The 26486-nt window shown below is 36.5% G+C and overlaps 1 protein-coding gene across 1 annotated transcript; it reads left to right on the top strand.

The window, feature by feature from the left end:
- Nucleotides 1-26486, top strand: LOC117340608 (neural cell adhesion molecule 1-like). The gene is made up of 4 exons (XM_033902371.1): nucleotides 1-27; nucleotides 24989-25310; nucleotides 25688-25951; nucleotides 26404-26486. The coding sequence occupies exons 1-4, from the start codon at nucleotides 1-3 to the stop codon at nucleotides 26466-26468; spliced, it is 678 nt and encodes a 225-aa protein (XP_033758262.1). The 3' UTR covers nucleotides 26469-26486.

Consider the following 26486-nt stretch of genomic DNA (forward strand, 5'->3'; position numbering starts at 1 on the left):
ATGTCTGGTAAAGATGAATCCAGTCAGGTAATACTTCAGCTTTTACCAGAACAAATGTCCTGTAAAAAAAAAACATTTTGCGTGGACTGGGTTGATACAGCACGGTAAAGGTACGCTGCTGCCGGCAGACCATGAACACCCGGCTCCGCAGGAGGTGTGAAAACTTGGGCTGCTAGAGGGCCAAATAAGAAAACATCTGAATTTTGCCCAACATATCTGAATTTCAGCATGAAAACCAGAATTTCATAATACTTTTCTGAGTTTTCCCCAACTTATCTGAATATAAAATGTTTATCTGAGAAATTATGACTTTTCAGCTGAAATTCAGACTTTTCCAATCACCACTGTATACGGTAAGCGATTTTCACCAATAAAATAATTTTATATAAGCACAGAGCTTCAGGTGATTTTGCATTTACGTGGGTCATTGGGCCCATCTCGACCAGAAAGTAGGGGTCATTTTACTAAACCATGGGCCATCATTTTTATGACCGCTTACTAGTGTACCAGAATTCATTTTGGACAACAGACTGAATTTAACTTAAGTGGCATTCATAGGATTGTCTCATAACTCAACTATCTACCTTAATTTTTGACTGAATGATGTACGTATACCCTATTAGGGATCCCAAAACATAGCCGCCAAGCCAATATTGGCAAATTATCACACGTTTGAAACGAAATATTTGTGATTCTGATAATCCAAACATTTATTATGATACTATAATATAATTAAGATATATTTTCTTTTGTTTTCACAAACTGGTTTTATTCAAAACTTGACATAATTGGTCGTTTAATTCTTCACTATAAACACCAAACCTGCTGACCCAAATCATCACGACCAAGTCCGCTATGGGCGAAAAATCAAATATATTTTAATGCAAATAGCCTGTTTATGTCTACATATCCGACTGCAGTGTGCACATTAGTATATTTCGTTCTTTGGTAACGACTCAAATCGTCGGAAAACATCGTGAAACACGTTGATATTACTCACTGGTTCAGCATAGTCATACGTAGGAATTGACACCGAAAATATGTTTTTTTTAGAAATAAGAAGCATTGTAAATAGTGTACTGATGAAGTATTTAACGTACCAGAAGCCTACTCATTCGTTAAGATTGTCTATTTCATAGAAAAACTATCAAAAACGATAGAATACATGTAATTGAGTAATTTTAATCATCAAGATAAATTAGAAACATATAAAATGTTTGCATAGCGCAAACAATCAAATGTTTTGGCTCCGTGATTACTTACACACGTGTGACACATACGCAGATCAACAGGTGTACTTCCGCGATTCTTCCTCTCAATTTCGCCATATTTCCAAGGAAATATTTGGTAAAAGAGTTTCTACTCGTTTCATACAATAAAATTCATTTGATATTAAGCTTCACACAGCAGCCAAAGATTGTTTAATCGACGTCTGATGTGATAGCCATATTCTCCAACACCAAAGGACTACCCAGCGTTCACTTCCGGTCCGGACCGCAAAATTTGAATGAGTACATAAAGAGTTAAATTCAAAGAATTTACTTCTCTTTTTTTTATGACAAAACTTGTCATTCTACTGTTATTTTCCTAACATGTGCTTTTGGTTGTGTGAACTCACGAAATGGGGATAACTTACGAGCCTAACTACTTTCGTTTTAGTTTATATATTTGCACTGCGCCGACAGGCCCATGTACCAACAAAGTCGTGCGTCATTTTAAAAAATCACGCGGGATTAGCGTGGGTGCACCGTCGATCTGAAGCACTGTAAGCAGTCATAACTAAAATTTTGATCAAGGAAAAGATGTCTCAGTTTTACTCACCCGTCGTGCCTTGTTCGGTGGTGTGGGTCGGCGTTTCTTTGGTCTTCCTCTTGATCTGTTTTGAACAGTTTCTGTGATATCCATGTGCACTTCATCTTTATTCTGTTTAAAAATATTTAACAAATTATTACAAATGTACTGAAACAAAGAGATTGAATGGACCTTAAGATGCCCAATTCAACTTGTTGAAAACATTTTTAAATATGTAATGATCCTGCCAAAGTGCAAAAACATAATTCACACAAGTTTCCGCAATTTTCTAAAAATAAATACTGGTATACTGGTATACTGGTATATACGTATAAGATAGTTATATATAATTACTGGTATATGTATATAATCAATCAATCAGATGCATCTTTTTTCAAATAAACTCATTCACTTCCCTTATGAATCCGACATGAGTGTCTACAATCATTTGTATCATGAGACACAAAATTTCTGAATATACTTAAATTTCACATTGGGGAACTCTTGTTTACCGATACATTTGAAAACAGCATATGAAATAGAGGTCCCAGAGGGAGCTAAGCGTCCACCATTGAATGATCTTTATAGATTACATGTGAAACTGATCTCTCTATTTTTCCTTCTCCCCTTTTTCCTCTTACTAATCTGACAACATGAACACATGCAACCTACTTATGATATTTGAGAAACAATAATTCCATCTAGCCATTTTCACGAAATATTGATAACAAATTTCAATTCTCAAAATCCAAGATGGCCTCCTGTCAGCCATTTTGTTTTTTTCTGATCATCAAACCTCTGAATTCAAATGTCCAAACTAGGAATCACAGGGAACCTACACATGAAGTTTCAGGAATATACCTCTAGCACTTTTCAAGAAATGGTGATAACAAGGATTGTTTAGGCCAAATAAAAATATGTGTTTCGGGTCACAAGTTGAGAATTTAGTAGGTAGGAAAGCTATTCTAATCTATTTGGAATAATTAGCCAATTTGAACATATTTTTGGCAAAATCAGATGTTAATCATGCCATTAAGAGCCAGTGATCAATCTTCGATTATTTTTTATGGGTCCTTTTCAATTGTATTACCAAAACCAGTGGGTCCCACAGTGATAAAAGTACCCATTTAAGAAAATTTAATGGGTCCTTTCAAAAAATTATGAGTACAGGATGCAGGATGTGCATGTAGATTTAGCGCTGAGAGCTAAACCAGGTAAACATGTTTTTTCCCCCAACATTCCCTCCTTCGGGCTTAACCCTTTGCCACATGTAAGCGCCTCTGGACGCCTTTACCCCTTGCCACATGTAAGCGCTTCTCGACGCCTCTGCATTATCTCCATGTAAGCGCTTCTCGACGCCTCTACGTTATCTCAATGTAAGCGCCTCTCGACGCCATGCCGGTTCGGTAAACTTAGACATGGAAAATCCCGTGATTGAAAGCGACACCTATCTGGAAATCCCTGATACTATTTTAAGAAGATATCAATGCATCGACCAATCAGATTTGTACACGTCATTCATACGAAAGTTTTTGAATAAATTAACCTAGAAAGTGTGAGTCATGAGTGTAGAAAAGTGTGACAACAACGAGGCGTAATGGCGGCTGTGGCTACGATTTTGCGCGACATTTTTGACGACGATGATGATAATTTAGAGTTCGATGGCTTTGGACCTGAATACATTGAGTCAGATATTGATCTTAACGATGTTCTAAATGAACTGTCAACAGATAACGAGTCCGAAAATGAGGACGAACGGCGACTAGTTGTACCGCCGCCATTAGGTAATGTTGACCGAGATTTTTCGCCGATCACAGTAAATGATTTTGTTAGGGAAACGGGGCCAGTACTTCCAGAAACTTTTGATATTGATACTGCAAGTCCCATTGATTATTTCTACCTTTTCTTCAATGAGAATCAGTTTTCCACCATAGCTCGACACACTAATAACTACGCTCGCTGGCATTTGAAAAACGAAGGTAGATTTGACCCAAAATGGTCGGATACTGTACACATTCCTTCATCGCGACATCGGATATAAAATATTCAAGGCTTAAGCCTGAACTGTTGAAATATTCTTGTGAAAACTTTGAAAATTCAGTTTGTTTCATTTGGGAGTTAATGTTGAATCATTTCATGTACAGGAATTCAATGAATTATAAATTACATTGTCAAAATATTTTGAAATTTGTCTGTTCTGTTTGTATACAGCTGATTTCGTGGTTATGTGTTGTTGGTTTTATAAAGAAAATAGCACAGAATTAAAATTTAAGAAATTCTGAACATAATTGTAACTTACTAAAAATGTCTAAAACAACTATTTCACTTTCAAAATTAGGTTTAGAAAAGTTAATTAAAACAAAGCTTAATTTCTCAAAAACTGACATTGAGATGGTGTATGTATATTTCAGTCAGCGCAATAATGTTGCATTGCAACAATGTATCTTTGAACTATCAGCACAGAGTGCTGAAGTGTTATAACCTGCATGTGGCAAAGGGTTAAATTGTAAAACATCTTTCTAGGAAACTAGCACCAAAGGTTTTGTTTATCGATAGCACTTGGCACCCAGGGCTTTTTCTGGGGGCTTTCTGGGGCCGTTAATGGGCCCCATTCCCAATTGGAATTATTTCATTTCAAAGCCAAATTCCCAAAATTCACAGTTTACTCCTGAAAAAATCTTTAACAAATTACAATTTTTCATCCCAAAATGAGACAAAAAGGACCCTTCCCAAACCAATGAGAAAAAACCCTGGCACCATATCCAAAGAACTGAATTAATTATTAAACCTAATTACCATTAATAGATGGGGAATTCCTGGGTTTGGGTAAAATTCTTGCTTGATTACAGGTATATATAGCTTATAATAGTTTAAATTGGACCTGAAAGTATTCAGAAAAAGTAGGCGGTCAAAATGTAGAGTTGGTCGGGAACACTAATGCACATTTTTTTTTTTTTGCCATGCATATGGACGAACACCTGCAGACAGACGACAGACACAGGGTGATTTGAATAGCCCACCATCTGATGATGGGACTAAAAAATGTAGATTTATCACTTCACTTTAAAAGACGTGTTGTCATGGTGCTCCATTTCTGTGCTGTTGGTTACTCCACTCATGCAGTTGAAAAGCACGGACTATATCCACGTTTCCTCTGCTATGGTACAGTACCCTTTCATACACATGTACTGTATTAGATACAGCTGATATATTCTGGAACAATTGTTCACTCAATCTCAAGATCTGTAATGAAATGAAATTGAAGGAATTACATGTATGAGGAAATAATCAGAAGGTTCATCACACTGAAAATTTTAAACAGGTATATGACATTAGAGACTCTGAAAGCATCATGTTGTCTATAAAATAGTCAACCTATCCATATATTCATGACACAATTATAATTATAAAATCACTGAGTCTTACATTAATACTGGTTAAAATAGATTATTTAAACCTCCCATAAAAAAATTGGCTATTACAATACTTATATAGGTATCTTTACTTTAATATAAGTCTTTACTTAAAAATGGAATAAAAACATCTCCATTGGTCTACATCAAAATAAAGGGTCACTATATATATATTGGGTTAATAGTTCAAACACTTTTTACATGTGAATTCATCTGTCTGTATTTTCTAGATAAAGCTGGATTAAGCCATGTATTAGTGCAAGATAATTTCAAAATAAACCATGATTCCTGTTGGCTCTATATATATAGCCTAATTGTTGCTGAATCAGGGCCCGGGAAAAGCACTCGTCCGCTCGTCCTGACGAGTAGATTTCCCCGACGGACGAGTGGTTTTAATTGTCAACTAGTCCGTCGGACGAGTAGAATTTCTCTATGTTATTTCAGTATTATAGCAGGTAAGTAGGACTATCTACGTCTGTAAATCGGAAGTCATGTACGATGACCGATAACCTCCGAGTGTTCCGGGTGACATGTTAGTATAATGGGTGTTGTCCGAGGATGTCTGCATAAAAATGGCTCAACGAAAATTGGATGGTTATTTTTATTGTCAGTCAACCTGCAAAAACAGGATGGCAGTTGTGTTGACACGACTGATTCAAATGAAAACGGTAACCCTTATGATTTCTGACAAATAACTGATTAAGTCACAGCTATATTTTATACTGGTTCATCGAAAACTTTCTCATAATTTCTCGCGTAATGTGACCTATTTCCCGATGATTACATTCGCTACATTCCTGCATTAGTTGAATCATCAGTCTTTCTATCGACGGATTAAAACTTTACTAACGTAATGAACATTATAAGATCAAGCGTAAACATATTGAATACAATTGGTAAACAGCCATGTGAAAAATGAGAATGTTGTATAGCAGATAATTCTGAAATTTTCTGGACAAGTGAATTCTTTGTTTGGACGAGTACTTTTATTCAGGCAACTCGTCCGATGGACGAGTGCTTTTGAAAGTTTTTCCTGGGCCCTGTGAATCTGTTGTAAATTAAAGTTAGGCCATGGCCAAATAAAATTATAGTTGTTTCCCATTTTGACTCAAAAAAATAAATAAGCCAGCGACCAGCGCATTTCACCGGCTACTTTGCTCCCGGCGCCGGCTACTTTCAGATGTCTACTTACATATTAAAATGTTGTGAAACATATTCTGACTTTGGGGAGTTCGGGAAACAAATAAAACAAAACCTTATTTATATAATATTCAATGACTACTCATCGTTCACTTGTCCATGCTGTCAAAACACCGTCGGAAGAAAACAACAAGCTTCTTCACGACACCAATCAATGTTAATCTAGGTATTGTCTGTGATGCTTTTTTTGCAATAAAAACGTCTGACTGACCATGAGTTACAAGCACATGCTTCCGGTTCATCATGAAACGAATGAACGACTTTTTTGAAGTCTCTTATTATTACAATTGCAATTATTTACAGATCATCTGTGATTTAGAATTTACAACTCAAAATATATATCATAAAATGTTTTAGGGACGGAAGAAGAAACTATAGGGTAGGTCGGAAAAGGGGAAACACAACTATAACTTTTTTTGGCCTTATTAACAGGTACTGTCTTCATATAGTCAGTTAATTCAAGGTCTGTCTTCATCAACACAATAAGCCCCAATTAAACTAGCAAAGCAATATACAGAGCAACCCGCTTATTTGCATAGCCCTTTTTCCATGACAAAATATGCAAATAACCTGAGTATTCGTATCTATAGGCGGAGTTGGTTTTTTTAGATCGTCAGGTAGGTACTCAAAATGGGCACTATATGATTATTTACATTATTTGCATTAAAAATATATCTAAAAAAAAATATTTAAAATATAAGAGTAAATATGAAATACATGGGTTGTTATTCTTTGTAAATGTACAAATATTTGCATACACTTCATCGTTTACTACTTGTCACTCAGAGTCTCTGGGTCCGAGTATCGGTCATACACGCGTGGGTTGGCACTACGATGTACAATGTCATTGTTTCAATTAACATGCCTTGTGTTCCTGCTATGAGTATATTAGTTGTTTGATCATAAATGATGAACTGCTGAAGCAATAGACTGTCTAAAATGACCGTGACATGTGTATTGTCGTTTGGGTTTGTTTTGGAAAATGGTACACACACACAAAGAGTTGTTGTTCATTACACATATGCCCCCACAATGCAATGCGCCTAGTAAACAATCATGGTGATCGCAACCTGCCGCAGCGAGTGTTCAAGTGCACAGAACACAGGTTTCATCAAAAGATGAGGCACATAAATATTTTATTCAGTAATTCTTCTGCACATTGCTACTGATTATAATATGGTTCTGGATAATAACTAAATGTTGATATCCCTGCATTGAACATAACCTGTAATGACGAAGTATGAACCAATGATAATATAACATTGTACATCGTGTGGAATCAATATGTAAGTTAAAACACATTTCATAAAACTTTTATAACGAGAAAATCACAAAAATGCCCCAAAATCAATTAAAAATTTTTGATTTTTTCGAATTTTTATATGCATATAAGCGGGAGTCAGTGTTTTAGACGATGCAAATACACAGGATTAAAATACAAAGATAAAGAAGAAGAAAATCGGGACCTGAGAATTTTATGCAAATAGGCGGGATATTCAAATAACCAATGTGCAAATAAGTGGGCTCCTCTGTTTAAATGTTTCAGATATATATATATACAGTAATTATAATCAAAGGGCCAAAGGCCCTGAGAAACGTCAGGGTCTGAAGTCATATTATAAGAAATTTAAATTTGGATTTTATAGTCAGACAGTTACATTTGAATCAGATGAAATGTCTTCATCTGGCCCTGGAATTCCTATTATATATATATTCAAGAAAACATGTATAACATATATATCAGCTGTCAACTTTATAATAGCTGAGTAGTTCTTTCCCAATTTCTTTAATGCATGTGGAAGATTATTGATATACTCCTGAATCAGTAAAGCTGCTTGTAAACTTTGTCGATTAACAGAACATGTTGTTCAAGTAACTACAACTAAAGATAAAATCCAAGATGTACACAGCCGAAGTTTTTTTAATTTTTTTTATACTACAAGTTATTAATAAGACCCATCAAACATCTAATTTATGACCCGTAGTAACACATTTTCATTCCGATAGAAAATTGCGGTCGCGTTGTCCGACGAGACATATCTAGTTTTGACACCGCCAGTACATCAGTCACGGATCATAATCATGAGATTCTTTTTAAACAACAAATAATAACCTTATTCAATAAAATCCTCGCGAATGAACGGCAATGTAGTTTGTTACAACTTGCCCTCAATTTCTGGTCATATTTCTTGCGTATTCTAGCGACATACAAATGAATATGAAACTGCCAACGGTCGTTGGTTTAGTTACAGTAGACATAACCGCCATTTTGGCTGACTAGTGATGAGTCACGTGACAGCTGAAGTTATCTCGTGGAATGCTCGGGTGCATTTGACTACTTAAGTAGGATTGTTTTTAAGCTATCAAATGTTCCTGCATATGAACTCAGGATAAACAGATGTGGATTGTTCTCTGTGAATGCATGTAAATTTCCACGACGATCAAACTGATTTTTCTACTTTCGTTTTCAAGGCAGTATCTAGACAGAACTACGTAATCCTAAGCCAACAAAATTGCATATACTGACGAGGAAAATGGTTAATATTTATACATTCACATTTCATTTGAAATAATTGCAGTAAACACGGTTTACATCACTTAAATTGTGTCAATAATTGCTATCAAAATAGGAACTATATTAGGCTGCGGATGTATATCATTTGTATGACAGAAAAGAGGAATAGTTAGCCGGAACAGATCTGTCAGTAACAACATTTTCCCACCACGCCTATAACGGCAGGTGCCAAAGCCACCCTGACGTTAAAAATCATATGCTGAATATGCAAATTCTATGCAAAATTATTTGAACATACAACCATGCGATGCAGGATTTGCTACACAATGGTTTGTTTTGTTGAACATCTTATTAACAGCAAGAGTCATAAGGATGTGCCAGGTTTTGGAGGTGGAGGAAAGCCAGAGTACCCGCTACAGCTAGTTATTTTTATACACAATGTCACAAGAATTCCTCTTGTCAAGCATCCATTCCAATTGCCATTTTAATGCTTGGAGAGTGTGAATTAGCATCTTGGTTTTGATTGCCATTATAATGTATATTACAAGTGTAACGACAAATATGGTTTTTGATGTTCATTTGCAATATGGTTAACAAAACCAAACAAAAATTATAAAAGATATTTATCCCAACATTTTTTTTTTTTTTTTTTTTGCACATGCAATATTTTAATTATTACATCCTTCCCGCGCCATACATTTTATGGTAAAAGACACTTTCGCGTCATCGCCATTTTGAATGCTGGGGGTACAAAATCGATCGTAGTGAAAACGGTCATAATTATAACATCGACTTCCATATTTTAAAACATTAAAATTCGCAGGTTATGACAATTATATTCAATCAAATCACCGACTTGAATTCGAGCAGGATAGGGAACAAAATGTTATTTAACCTCCCATTCCTTCCTGTCTCAATATTGCAGCCTAGAGGGGGGTACCGGTAGGTCTGCATGGGTGATCGGCATTAGAGGAAGCAAACCTCAGAAATGCAGAACCTAAATACTCTCGAGTCATTCTTAAATCTACATCCATATGGGAATCATGCTATACCACATATGGCCAAACTATTGGCCGAACTACAAATACAGATAGATCTATGTAAAAGGGAATTCGCGCCATCGCCATATTTTTTAGATTTCGAACGCTGGTTACAGCGTCAGACAAAATGTCGCCTGAATGATGGTTTGTAAGCAGCAAAAAATATTGATAGTAGTATACAAAGTCATAATGTAGAAAATCGACTTATACATCGTTAAATATTTTTAAAAATGTACTGGCATATCTGCTGAAAGCAAAATATAACTCACCGTTAAAAGTCGAACTGGATAGGCGCTTTGAACTAGCTCGACTGCAGATTATTCGCATGCGCAACAGACTCTTTCCCAATTGCAGCCTAGAGGGGTACCCCATATTGACATTTGCCTCCGAGGAAATCAGACCTTCTGGAAATGTCTCGAACTTCGGCGACAAATATTGATCGTTAAAAATAAGACATAATATGGAGCATTGCATTGTTCATTGTGACGTTATAAAAGTCAGTGGTAGCCTACTTATTTACTGACAATAGAAAAAATTAGTTGGGCAGTTACCTATAGACCTATTGTATTTGATAATTTCGCATAACATCAGGAGTTGAAACAATGGCGAAATGGTTAAGGCATTCGACTATCAGCGATTTACATTATTAGAGAGGTTCAAATCACGTTGGAATGTTTTTTTTTTTTTTCTGTAATGCTTTTGATATTCTAATTCTATATTTGTTTTTTATACTTCAAGTTGATTTACAAAAAAGGCTAATTTACAAGAAAAATTTAAAATAATTTTCTTACACAAGTAGATATCTAGTCTTCCATGCTTTTAGACTGGCTTTCTTTAGTTGTCCGATTTCACAATTTTCCTTTTTCTCTCTTCTCTAATGGAAAAAAAACCCAAAACACCTCCCAATGATATCCCAGTGCATTCCAGTTATTTTCATTTTTTTACAACTTTAACATATTCTTGCATATTTTTTTTAAGTAAATAATATCAAAACAAAAAAATGATGAGATACTCGACCACAGGTACACTAGTCTCTGGGGCCGCGGTGGCCAAGTAGTTAAGGTGGCCCGACACTTTAACACTAGCCCTCCACCTCCTGGTTGCAAGTTCGAATACTCCGGCTTTCCTCCACCTCCAAAACCTGGCATGTCCTTAAATGACCCTGGCTGTAAAAAGGACATTAAACAAAAACAAACAAACAAACTAACTCCCAATCAGCTTTCAAGAGTGAAGCAAAGGGAGATAACTGTGATTTATCATATGTACAAAGGATTCTATGCTACTTAATGGCAATCCACAAGGTAGGTCACTGCTTTCTTCCGAAAACTATTTACATCATGTAACTGAGTTTAAAGCTACAATATTTTCTCTACTTTGTCTTTTTTCTGCTTCCATGTCAGACGGTTTGTATACATCTATATCCAAAAATGATAATACAAATGAGAGAATGAATAATGGTTTGTTGTTTGCTTTAACCATTTTATTAAAATGATGTGTTTTAAGAAATCCCCGAGTTCAAATATGGTATCAGTGTCTGGTCTGTGTCAGGAAAAAATTGGAAATGTCTACATTTTTTTTTAATTTAAAACTATTTAACCACCACTTTGGTCAGTTTCTGACTATTCAACCTCTTGTAAGTTTTCAGTGTACACCAGTTTGGTTAGTTTCTGAAAATTAAGTGACATGTCTTACTCTTGGTCTTACATCTATGTTTTTTTTGTTGCTGAGTATGTCACAGCCTGAGACAGGATCACATTGTTATAGCTGGTGACTACCTCACTGAACAATATACAGGAGGCCTGTCACATGTATCTTGACCAATGGACACATGCTGAATTGTTACTCTTTACTTATAAAAGATCTTCAGGCTAAATGTTCAAACTTTTTAATACTTATCTTTATGTATATTTAATTAGTATCTCATAGTTGCAATTGTAAAAAAGAAGTAAAAAGAAAATGGTATTATCTTAAAAAATTCAATGTTAAGAGCTATAAAGAATATGACTGTATCCCATTGCGTTCATACCACTGTAAACGCAATAAAAATGCTGTTAAATCCGGGCGGATTATCCCTATTTAAATTCAAAAGATACAAACAATACAAGATATGGTTCCCAATGTATGATAATTTAATGAGACATAAAAGTTAAAAAATCTTAGTAAAAACTTGGTCAAAATTGGTAATCCCTTATATGTAAGCAAAAGGTTGAAATAAGTTGGTATGGTGCTTAAGGCAAAGATATTTCGAAATTTACTAATTCCTACCTGTGTCATATATTGTTTTCTTTTGTACATTTAAGCAAAAGAAGGTTTTTGGTATTTGAAGCAAAGAATTTTAAATTTACTATTTGTGTTTATTGATGCAAAAAATGATAAAATTAGACCCTGTCCAAAGACATTGTCTCAATAAAAGGCAGGTTAGAGACTTTTAATTTGAAATATAAACATTTCAATATAGATAATCTAATGGGCTATTTCATTTAAAAAATTGAAAAAAAATTGTTAATCATATGTAGCGGAACAGGACTGTGTCAGTCATCAGCGACCAGGTAGCTCAGTGGTAGAGTGTCTGAGTTTGTGGGGGTCCCGGGTTAGAACCCCAGTCTGGCTGCTACATTTTCTCATTCTCCTGTTACATAATTAATGAGCTTGTCTACCCTTGTTTAAAGCATTAAGAGTATGCTTAGCAAGGGGATATCCAAACTTGTGGTCTTCTGGGGTGAAGAACTGAAAAAAAAGGAGGGAGGAGTGTAGAGGAACTGGACTGGGTCGATAATCGCCGACCTGCTAGCTCAGTGGTAGTTTCCATCTTGAGTTTGGAGGGTCCCGGTGTAGTATGGTATTTTGACCCCAATGGTAAAGTGCCCCCCCCCCCCCCCCCCCATGTTATTCATGGTCGTGGGGTCTCGAGTATTAAGTCTGTCAGTATGTGATCAGTAAAAAGCCGAATTTATTTCATTTCTCTTTTCAAAAGGTAATTGGAATTGGCCTTTCAAATTGCAAAATGTCACACAGACTGACGTTATTCAACATTTTATGCAGAAATCTATTTCAAATCTTGAAATTTTCATTTCTAATCAATTGATATGATGTACACCTACTGTAGTGTTGTGAGGATGTTTCCAGCATGCAGTGTAGATGGTTCAATTTAAATAGTTTTAAAAAATTAAATGAAATCTTAGTCATGTTAAAGTCGCCTGCGTTCTGCATATGCTTGTTATGATTTTAATAAAGTTCATCGATAATGCTAGTCTTTCTCGTGCGAGTAGGTAGCAAGACCCGTGTTTCTATAATACATCCCATACCCGCCGGACTCTAGTAAGTCTATGTCAGTATATGATCGGCAAAAACCAAAACTTATTTCATTCCTCTTTTCACAAGGTAATTCATATATCAGAGAAGTTGCAAGGAAGAAGCATTGGGTGTGCTAGTTCACGAGAAAGTGTCCGAGAGCACAAGATTCTGTGTACATTTGTCACATCACTCTGGAGATTCCCGTTGTTATTTTTAGACGTAAACAATCAGACAAATACGGTTCACATTCTACCGAAATTTAAAATTAATTAACTTTGGAGACAAACTATAGCTACAGCAATATCAAGTAAACGGGAACTGTTCTCCGTGCATATTTAATGATATACAAGTCTCTGCCCTCGTCTGTTTCATCAAACGTCAACAAACAAGTTTACTTACCGCCAGCGTTAAGCCGACGACTACGAGGCCTCGGGAATTTGCTTGACATTCTGAACGCTGGGTTGATTTTTCGCATGCATGTTTGTGAAAAGCGACATACAATGATCGTGACAAAGCATCTATATCCTGGAGCATTGCCTCTGATATTGAAAAATAGCAATATATACTGGCAGTGACAGTAAAATACAACTGAACCCAGCTCATCGATCGAGCAGTTCAATCAACAGGCGACTTACACAACAAACTTTCGTGACGAGTTCAGGATGGGCGTTACACGTCATCAAAACATGCGATCGTCTGCTATCAAAATACCCCTGTCGAGTGGAAAAATACTGAGAAGGTCGAAAAAATAGGCCATATTCAAAACAATATTGTGACCGTTCTGATAAAGATATCGAAAAACTAAACAGACGGTTTTCTTCAGGAAACATTTATCTACTTATATGTGGCATTGTATATATTTCTGGATTTTTTTTCGAATTTTGAGGGCGGTTTTAACAGAACCTCTTAGTCAAAATGACGATTTTGGCGTGTTTGACCCAAAATATCTCCATAACTAGATTTTTCCCAGATATACCGAATATGTCAGGACGTAGATCACACCGAGTTTTACAAGTGTGGAAAGTGTCATCAAGAAGTTACGGACAGTTTTCTTTGCCCTCAAATCGCTGATATATGCTGCTAAATAGGCAGAAGTAGCCGTGTATACATTACGTTCCGTAAGGAACGATAACTCCGTTATCGCCTCCTTACTGCACTTCATTCCATACAAGTTTGAATAAATTCAAAAATAAATTTTAAATAAATTTTAAAATTTTAAAATAAATTCAAATAAATCTGTGTTTAACGCTGGCGTTGACTGGTGTGCATTTAACACTGGCGTTGACTGGTGTGAATTTAAAATTTATAAATACATTTAAAATAAATAAAAAAAAAAAAAAAAATCAATTCAAAGAAATCTGGATTTAACACTGGCGTTGACTGGTGTGCATTTAACACTGGTGTTGACCGGTGTCCATTTAATACTGGCGTTGACCGGTGTCCATTTAATACTGGCGTTGACCAGTGTCCATTATCATAATACTGGCGTTGACCAGTGTCCGTTTAACACTGGCGTTGACCAGTGTCCATTTAATACTGGCGTTGACCAATGTCCGTTTAACACTGGCGTTGACCAGTGTCCATTTAACATTGGCGTTGACCGGTGTCCATTAAATACTATAGTTATTACAGTGTGCATTTCCATGTTGTGTGACGTCACAGTGAAACAGGGTGTCCCCACCCGCAGTAGGGGTTCGACTCCCGTCGACGGATGTTTTTTAAATATATTTTTATTGTCTATTTCATTGCTTTGTTTATTCTACATTTCTTGAATATAAAATATATAAAATATAGTAAGAAACGAATAAAATATGTATTTAAATTCATTAATGAAACTCAATGACAGAATTAAACCATAAAATTGAATAAATTTGACTGACAATTAAATCAAATAGAAAACACTATAAAACCTTTCGTGCTTTGATTCCCACCAGGAGTCGAACCTGGGTCTCCTGCAACACAGTAGCAAGTGTGAAACCCCTTCACTATAGGAATGTGTATAGCACTACTTGATTTCAGACTGATTTTGTTGAATTTCTTAATACGGCATTTCGAAATATTTCCCCTCTGCTTTTACAAGGGCTTGGGACCTTCTAGCATTATGCTAGGCAGCATTACAAATATTTCTATAACTTTCCATTTAATACTGGCGTTGACCGGTGTCCATTTAACATTGGCGTTGACCAGTGTCCATTTAGTACTGGCGTTAACCAGTGTGCATTTTACACTGATGTAGACATACCAGTGTCAAATGGACACCGGTCAACGCCAGTGTTAAATGGACACTGGTCAACGCCAGTGTTAAATGAATACTGGTCAACACCAGTGTTAAATACAATTTCCGCTATCGTCCCTTACTGCACTTAAGCTGGTTCCGGATTTCAAATTTTCAGATTTTCCGAAAATGTGTTAGTGCGTTGGATTCTGGGTGTAAAAAGGCGGGAATTCTTCCCCAGTGCAGTGTAAAATGTCTGGCTTACTGTCTTTCGATTATACGTACCCGTGTGACCTAAGCGGAAACTGTTGCATCACGGATACGACAGGAAAAAGAACTTAATGTACCATATATGAAGAAACAAGATTAATTATGTCTTTTAGATAGAGATGTTTGTGATAAATATGTAAAAAAAAAAAAAAAAAAAAAAAAAATTGTGGAGAAATGTGTCTTTCGTATTTTCTCTGATATCTCAACATTTTAAGAAATACTGACAGTGACAGTGAAAATACAAGCAGCTCACCGAGCGCTACAAGTTCAATCAGACAAGCGGAACAGACTTGATAACGTCACTCGTGACGTACGTCCGTAATAGACTCTCCGGAATGTGAGCTCGCGGTACATAGTACCCATGTTCAAAACCCTATTGTGGCCGTTCTGTGATAGATATAGAAAAACTAAAGATATCATTTTCTTTGGAATTATATGTACTTGTGATGTGTGAATTTTCAGTATGTTGGCATTATGCGTTAATTCTCAAGACCGAGTTGTGCAGAAACCAGCAGTCAAATAGTCGATTTTGGCGTGTTTGTACCCAAAATATCTCCATAACTAAAATTTCCCCATATATAAGGGAACTGCCAGAACATAGATCACACCGACTTTAGCAAGTGTGGAAAGTTTTATCAAAATGTAATGAGTCGTTTTTCAGTAAGCTCCGGCAAAGTAGTCAGAATTAGCTGCATGTACATTACGTTCCGTCCCCCAATACACTACATTCCACACATACTTGTGACGTCCCTCGTGACGTAACATCCGGAATCCTCCTCTGGTTTCCATGAGACCTCGCCAAAATACAACCCATTTTTAAAGCCCTATTGTGGCCGTTCTATGACAGATATCGAAAAACCAAACACGGCCTTTTCTTCGGAATTACCTCTACTTGCTACATTTGGAGTTTCAGTTCGTCTGCTTTAAGATTGAATTCTCCAGGTTGAGTTATACAGAAACCAGCAGTCAAAGTGTCGATTTTGGCGTGTTTGGCCCCAAATATCTCCATAACTAGATTTTTCCCAGATATACCGAATATTTCAGGACGTAGATCACACCGAGTTTTACAAGTGTGGAAAGTTTCATCAAGAAGTTACGGACAGTTTTCTTTGCCCTCAAATCGCGACTATATCCGGCAAAATAGGCAGAAGTAGCCGTGTATACATTACGTTCCGTAAGGAACGATAACTCTGTTATCTCCTCCTTACTGCACTTCATTCCATACAAGTTTGAATAAATTCAAAAATAAATTTAAGATAAATTTTAAAATTTTAAAATAAATTCAAATAAATCTGTGTTTAACGCTGGCGTTGACTGGTGTGCATTTAACACTGGCCTGGACTGGAAAGCATTTAAGAAATTATAAATACATTTGAAATAAATTCAAAAAAAAATGTAAATCGATTCAAATAAATCTGAATTTAATATTACTGGCGCTGGTCGGTGTGCGTTTAACACTGGCGTTGACCGGTATACATTAAACACTAGCGTTGACCGGTATACATTTAACACTACCGTTGACCGGTATACATTTAATACTACGTTGACCGGTATACATTAAACACTAGCGTTAACCGGTATACATTTAACGCTAGCGTTGACCGGTATACATTAAACACTAGCGTTAACCGGTATACATTTAACGCTAGCGTTGACCGGTATACAATTAACACTAGCGTTGACCGGTATACATTTAACACTAGCGTTGACCGGTGTACATTTAACACTAGCGTTGACCGGTATACATTTAACAATACCGTTGACCGGTATACATTAAACACTAGCGTTGACCGGTATACATATAACACAAGCGTTGACCGGTATACATTTAATACTAGCATTGACCGGTATACATTTATCATTACCGTTGACTGGTATACATATAACACTAACGTTGACCGGTATACATTTAACACCACCGGTCAACGCTAGTGTTTAATGTATACCGGTCAACGCTAGTATTAAATGTGCACCGGTCAACGCTAGTGTTTAATGTATACCGGTCAACGCTAGTATTAAATGTGTACCGGTCAACGCTAGTGTTTAATGTATACCGGTCAACGCTAGTATTAAATGTGTACCGGTCAACGCTAGTGTTTAATGTATACCGGTCAACGCTAGTATTAAATGTGTACCGGTCAACGCTAGTGTTTAATGTATACCGGTCAACGCTAGTATTAAATGTGTACCGGTCAACGCTAGTGTTTAATGTATACCGGTCAACGCTAGTATTAAATGTGCACCGGTCAACGCTAGTGTTTAATGTATACCGGTCAACGCTAGTATTAAATGTGTACCGGTCAACGCTAGTGTTTAATGTATACCGGTCAACGCTAGTATTAAATGTGTACCGGTCAACGCTATTGTTTAATGTATACCGGTCAACGCTAGTATTAAATGTGTACCGGTCAACGCTAGTGTTTAATGTATACCGGTCAACGCTAGTATTAAATGTGTACTGGTCAACGCTAGTGTTTAATGTATACCGGTCAACGCTAGTATTAAATGTGCACCGGTCAACGCTAGTGTTTAATGTATACCGGTCAACGCTAGTATTAAATGTGTACCGGTCAACGCTAGTGTTTAATGTATACCGGTCAACGCTAGTATTAAATGTGTACCGGTCAACGCTAGTGTTTAATGTATACCGGTCAACGCTAGTATTAAATGTGTACCGGTCAACGCTAGTGTTTAATGTATACCGGTCAACGCTAGTATTAAATGTGTACTGGTCAACGCTAGTGTTTAATGTATACCGGTCAACGCTAGTGTTTAATGTATACCAGTCAAGGCTAGTATTAAATGTGGACCGGTCAACGCTAGTATTAAATGTGTACCGGTCAACGCTAGTGTTTAATGTATAACGGTCAACGCTAGTATTTAATGTGTACCGGTCAACGCTAGTATTAAATGTGTACCGGTCAACGTTAGTGTTTAATGTATACCGGTCAACGCTAGTGTTTAATGTGTACCGGTCACCGCTAGTGTTTAATATATACCGGTCAACGCTAGTGTTTAATGTATAACGGTCAACGCTAGTATTAAATGTGTACCGGTCAACGTTAGTGTTTAATGTATACCGGTCAACGCTAGTGTTTAATGTATACCGGTCAACGCTAGTATTAAATGTGTACCGGTCAACGTTAGTGTTTAATGTATACCGGTCAACGCTAGTGTTTAATGTATAACGGTCAACGCTAGTATTAAATGTGTACCGGTCAACGCCAGTGTAAATTGTTTACCGGTCAACGCCAGTGTAAATTGTTTACCGGTCAACGCCAATGTTAAATACATATCCCGTTGCACTTAAGGTGGTTCCGGAATTTCAATTTCCGGATTTCTTGAAATTTTGCTGAACGACTCGTACAACCCGATCGGCCAAATAGCCGGTGTTTCACGTGAACCAAGTCCCTGTGTAGAATGCGTTTCTGTGGTTTGTATCTGTTTTCCCGAATAAATACATGCAAGACATGAAACGGGTACTTTATATATGATACGAGGACAAAGAGTAGTGTGTTGAGATTTAGAAAATCACAAATACACACTGTTACTGAGAAAATAGAATGACGTAAGATTCTGGTGTAAAAAGGCGGGAATTCCCCAGGCACGGGTTCCCCAGGCGCGGGTTCCCCAGTGCAGTGTAAATGTCGGAGTTACAGTCTTTCGATTATACGTACCCATGTGACCTTAGCGGAAACTGTTGCATCACGGACATGACAGGAAAAAGAACATAACGTACCACATATGTAGAAACATGATTAATTATGTATTTTGGATATAGATGTTTGTGATAAATATGTAAAAAAAAAAAAAAAAAAAATGTAGAGAATTGTGTCTTTTGTATTTTCTCTGATATTGCAAAATTGTAAGAAATACTGGCCGTGACAGTAAAATTACAAGCAGCTCACCGAGCGCTACAAGTTCAATCAGACAAACAGAACAGACTTAGTAACGTCACTCCTGACGTACGTCCGTACATGTAATAGACTATCCGGAATGTGTGACCTCGCGGTACATAGTACCTATGTTTAAAACCCTATTGTGACCGTTCTGTGATAGATATAGAAAAACTAAAGAGACTGTTTTCTTTGGAATTATATGTACTTGCGATGTGTGGAGTTTCAATACGTTCTCTTTATGTGTCAATTCTCTAGGCCGAGTTGTGCAGAAACCAGCAGTCAAAGTGTCGATTTTGGCGTGTTTGTACTCAAAATATCTCCATAACTAGATTATTCCTAGATATACGGGATATGCCTGGACATACATGTAGATCACACCGAGTCTTATAAGTGTGGAAAGTTTTATCAAAATGTATAGAGTCGCTTTTCAGTTAGCTCCAGAAAGTCGTCTGAATTAGCCGCATGTACATTACGTTCCGTCCTTCAATACACTACATTCCACACATTCTTGTGACGTAACACTCGTGACGTAACATCCGCCACCTCTCAATAAAATACGACCCTTTTTCAAAACCCTATTGTGTCCGTTCTATGAAAGATATAGAAAAACTAAAGATAAGCTTTTCTTCAGAACTATCTCTTCTTGTTATGTTTGGAGTTTCAGATTTTTGGATTAAAACGCTGATTTTTAAGGACCTGTTAAACAGAAGCTACCGGTCAAAGTGACGATTTTGGCATGTTTGACCCAAAATATCTCATAAATACGAATTTCCACAGGGATACCAAATACATCCAGACCTAGATCGAGCCGAGTTTTACAACGGTTCAAAAGACCATCAAAATTGTATGTGCCATTTTTTCCGCTCCCAAATCGCTACAATAACCGGCAAAAATGGCGAATTAGCTCATACTATCATTACGTTCCGTAAGGAACGATAACGAGTTATCGTCCCTTACTACACTTCATTCTTTACAGAAGATGTGTAATTGGTAGTATTCAATAGTTAAGAAGACGGCGTTCTCTTAAGCTAAATAAACATTTCGAGAAAAGTAAAATTAATAAACATCCTTTACTTTTCCAGTAAGTATAGTTTAGATAAAACATAACATCGACACATGCATACGTGATAACGCCATTCAATATACCATTGATTGAGACGTCAAATTCTTTGTGCGCATTACTATAGGTAGGTTTTTACATGGTATAAGGTTAGCAGAGCGTTTATTTTAATTAACCAGTCAACTAATACACATACAAGTTTCGATGGAACTTTGCAACGTGAATATGTACAGATACAGAAAATACTTTGGATCATAAGATATTTTTTTAACAGAATTATACCTGTATATGTTTTCTACTGAAACAGAAAGCGAAAATATACGATCTTTCTAGAGGTGCGAATGGTTCTGAAATAAACGTAGCAATAAGGTGGTCAGGTGGAACAGTGATTTCACCTACGTGGAAAGGCATTAGGTCACCTGCTTGGCCAAGTTGGTTTTCTCATGGTACTCCAGTTTCTTCCCACAGCAAGACCACTCGCGCGCTTCTATTCGGGCCACCAAGCTTGATGATATAAGTTTATGTAACTTGGTAATGTCAAGACTATGATACATATAGATAGGTAGTTCCGCCAACGGTTAGCACGATCGGAGTTTATTTCTTACACAGTCAACTGAAAACAAAAACAATTTTCGATTTGCTTGGTTCTTTTGTGGTATTTTAAAAATTCTCTCCCTTATTCTTTAAACCCCTATGGAACGTCCAACATATGTATAGAAATTATGTACTCCTCTGACGATACATTTCATTCAATCTGTGATAATTCGCTCAGACGCTGTAACCCTGTCTGGGTCCTCTGAGTACGCTGTCCCTGGGGCCGAGTTAACACTGACGTGTGATGTATCAGAGGAGGCCAATAGTGTCCAGTTTTACCGCCGTTCTGACGTCACTACTACAGTAGGTAGTATACAAGTAGCTGGTGACAAATGTTACAACACCAAGGGCGACCCAGTCCCCTGTATACCGGATGTATGTTCCTGTGTAACGTCTGGAGGCCTTGGTACAGTGTTCCGGTGGATCATACAGCCACAGACGGGAGACCATGGATCTGTGTGGTACTGTAGACGTACCAACCTTAACTTACCTGACCAGACACTGGACAGTGGTGATTATACACTTAATGTGGCAGGTGTGTTTAGTATGTACATAGTAGAAGATACAGTATATAGTAGTAGATACAGTATAAAGTAGTAGATACAGTATATAGTAGATACAGTATATAGTAGTATATAGAGTATCTAGTAGATACAGTATATAGTAGTAGATACAGTATATAGAAGATACAGTATATAGTAGATACAGTATATAGTAGATACAATATATAGTAGTAGATACAGTATATAGTAGTAAATAGAGTATATAGTAGATACAGTATATAGTAGATACAGTATATAGTAGTAGATACAGTATATAGTAGATACAGTATATATTAGATACAGTATATAGTAGATACAGTATATAGTAGTACATACAGTTTATGGTTGTAGATAAAGTATATAGTATTTAATACAGTATATAGTTAATACAGTACATGTAGATTTTCGTGTATATATTTACATATTTTTATTGAAGATTTGATACAATAATAATGAAAACATGTAAAGTAGAAAACATTATTATATATGTATATATAAACTGATACATAATCACTCCATACCTCTAAAATTCCTGACAAAACGGATCAGTTTATATTTCCACGACTGTGATATAATCGACAGACATACATTAATCATACTAACTCGTGTATGCCGAAAGAAATCCAAGTAAATCCTTTCGACACCCCTCGGCTATCTATCGTCTGCACACGGACATACATGCACTTCAAGCTCGTAACGTTCTGAAATTTGTACACCTAATTGTTAAGCAAGCAAGTAGCATGTGCTCTGTTAGAAATGGCCCGTTAGAAGACGTGGCGAAAATGCTTACATTGTTTTTTTCTCTCTTTTTCAACAATTAGCAATGTAATTCGGATTACTTCTATTTCTCACTTTAATCGTAATATTAACCGTTCTCATTATATACCATTTTTATTTCCTTTGTTTTCTAAACACATTTCCCACAAACGTCTATGTTCAGTATTTTATATGATTACATGTATAGTGAAACGCTTAAATAGTTCTACAATATTTAATGTTTTGACATTTAAATCATGAAGAGTTTTGGTGATTGCCTACCGACTTTTTTATTAATTTAATTGCGTTAAGTGTAGTAGATGATACATTTTCAAACCTGCTTAACATTTAAGACAGCTTAAGTATTGATTTATGAATTAAATGGAATTGGCTAAACAGATTGTTAAAATGGCATAGGAGCCAAACATGTATAATAGATAAAATATGTATGAAGCGCATATGAAAACTGTTCCCAAACATTTTTTTATTTGTTTATACATACTTTCGGGGACTGTTTGTTCACAAATACTTATAGTGTTATTTTACAGCTCGCTGGATAATGTTATCTTTACAGTCTATAATATCGGTGCCAAATGTAAGCTTGTAATAAAAAGGGTCGCTTGAAAATTACCCTTTCACAGACGGCCCCGGCACCTCCATAACTCTGTCACCGTGTACTTTATGTCTACCGTAGTATGATCACGTGGGAATGGTACTCCAATAACATACCTAGCGATGTCGGAGGACTAAAGTAGATACGCAGTACGTGTTGAGTTAATCACATACAAAAAAAAAAAAAAAAAAAAAAAAAAAAAAAAAAAAAAAAAAAAAAAAAATGAAAATTTGCTCTTTTTTTCTCTGATGCAATTTAAGAATTTCCTGACAGTAAATACATGCTTCACAGGCTACCTCAATCAGAAAAAACACTTTGAGTCATCTTGACGTCCGACATTAATACAACCGGAATGGTACCCGGTCATAAGGTTCCCCTATTGTACCGTTTTTAGTCAAAAGAACTGTTTTTGGATTATGATTTCAAGTGGATTTAATACGTTCTCTTATGTGTCAATTCTTACCAGATAGGAACCATAGTCAAATCGATTTTCGTTTTGTACTCAAAATATCTCCATACTATTTCTGGAATGGGATGCTGACATACATGTAACAAACCGGTTTTAAAATGTGAAATTTTATCAAATGTTGTCCTTTTCAGTTACTCCAGAATCCTAATGCCCAACATTCGTTCCGTCCTTCAACACAGCACAATTCTTGTACGTCGTGACGTACTCCCCCCTCTATAACGACCCTTTTTAAACCCTATGGTCTTCTATAGTTAACAAACTAAATAGCTTTCTGCTATCCTTCTTGTTATTTTGGGTTTCAGTTGATTAAACGCATTTAAGCCTTACAAAGCTACCGTCAAGTGACGATTTTCATGTCCAAATTCTTAAAACAATTTCCACAGATACAAATAATGGATAGGATTTTACACGTTCAACTTTTTAAAATTAAATGTATTATTTTTCCTCCAAATGCTACAATAGAAAATGTTAATACTAATACTTCCGTAGAGACGACTTTCGTCCCTACTACACTCATTCTTAAGAAATTAGGTATTATATAAGAAGAGGTTCTTAAGCTAATATTAAAAATAAAATAACCATTTTCTTACACTAGGACAGAGGGGGACACGTTACCGGACATCATCTGTACAGCGGACTGTAGACCTGGCTGTACTTTTGTCTGGACACGACCGGACAACATCAACTTTACTGTCTCACCTGTGTTGTCACTGGGACAACTGGACAGATCAGAACACGGGACGTACAGGTGTATTGCTAGGAACGTTGTCGGGGAGTCGACTATGACAACAAGTGTTACTGTACAGTGTATGTATAATGCATATATATGAAAATCAAATATCTTCTAAATCTTTTTTGCCGTCCTTGCTTAAAGCTTATTTAACTTCAATCGAATCAAGGACATGTTCTTGATTAAGGGATTTTGCTCCAAATGATTTGATTTGATTTGAAATCCGTTTGATATTACATATTTTTTGCATCTAAATCTCGACATTTTTGTTACAACGCCGTGCCGACTTACAAAAACTTACATAATAAGAAGAGTAGACTTATTTTATACACGGAAAGTATCACTGAGTCCCCATATCAGACACATGGAAAATAAGTTTGTGTATTGATGAATTTAATCAAAACGAGCATTTAAACATTTAAGAGGGGCTATTAACACAGCTTTCTTACTAAGAGAATACATCTCGGACCGCTGATAGTTTTCATCGAACTTTTTCAATAACACAATATAAAAGACAGTATTTCCGTGTTCGTGAGAATGAGGGGTGAAATGAAAAGAAAAAAAAGTACATAACAACAAATGCATAGGTTTTCATAAATGCACACAATAGGTCGAATGCTTCTCTTTTTGTCTTTCGGTTCATTCCAGACGGACCATCCACCGTAAGTCTGACTCCACCAACTGTGACCTACACTCCTACAGAGGGACAGACAATCCCCACCATCACGTGTTCTGCTGACTGTAGCCCGGCCTGTACCTACAGCTGGACAAAGGATGGACAGTCCTATACAACAGGGTCAGGTCTCCAACTCACCAACATACAGCGTGGTCAGGGGGGCGTATACAGGTGTACGGCCAGTAATGGGTACGGGAGTGACGTCAGCGTCAATGTAAACGTCATTGTACATTGTACGTATTTACTTTTTCATTGGGAATGCTTCAACTCCAATTACTAGGTCATCACGTAAACTGTGTAAAACAAATATTAACCTAATACAGATATTAATCAATAATGGATTATGGGATTTTACATCCTTCACAATTCCTAATTGGTATAAATTGTAGGTAAGTATCGATATTATCATATTATCACATTATAATATGTTTCATTGTTATGAATATATCTAATTAACATATACATTCCATATTGACGTACCACCATATATCTGTCTCGCTAGACACTGCCTAAACAAGGATATGTGAATGGTTCTCATTGCAAGGTTTATACAGAGAGAAGGGTCTGATATAAGTTAAATTTTGATAGGGGTTATATATAAACATTACAGATAGCCCCGGTACCTCCATAGCTATGACCCCGCCCGACACTACCTACACCAGGACAGAGGGGGACACGTTACCGGACATCACGTGTACAGCGGACTGTAGACCTGGCTGTACCTTTGTCTGGACACGACCGGACAACACCAACTTTACTGTCTCATCTGTGTTGTCACTGGGACAACTGGACAGATCAGAACACGGGACGTACAGGTGTACAGCTAGAAATGTTGTCGGGGAGTCGACTATAATGATCAGTGTTACCGTACAGTGTAAGTATCTATAATAAACAGTATTACCATACAGTGCAATTGAGTCAGCTACAAAGACGTTAATCACAACAATAGGTAACATGATTACTGATTTGCGGAATAATTCTGATGACGTAGATCATGTTTATTTCAGATGTGTCAGGCTGTGTGTGCATCAATGTGTATAATTTATGATATAATACGCCTTTGTGATATATTTTACATCATGAACATACAGCGATAGAAGTTATGGTCAAATGATGTTTTCTATTCTGTGATTTGTGTTTTTGTTGTTCAGAACGCTAGTTCAGAAATAGAGAACTGAAATAATTTATGGGGTATGCACATCGTGTTTATGTTATATTGATATAGGTTGACATTAACTATTTCTATTTAATATAACATCAGGTACTTATAACATCATACACTTCTGTACAAAACAACATCTAAATTTTAACATTAATACACGGTAGATGGTCCCGGTACCTCCATATCTTTGTCACCACCGGACACTATCTACACGAGGACAGAGGGGTGACACGTTACCGAACATAAC

Source organism: Pecten maximus, chromosome 13 (assembly GCF_902652985.1).
Source record: "Pecten maximus chromosome 13, xPecMax1.1, whole genome shotgun sequence".
Lineage (NCBI taxonomy): Eukaryota > Metazoa > Mollusca > Bivalvia > Pectinida > Pectinidae > Pecten > Pecten maximus.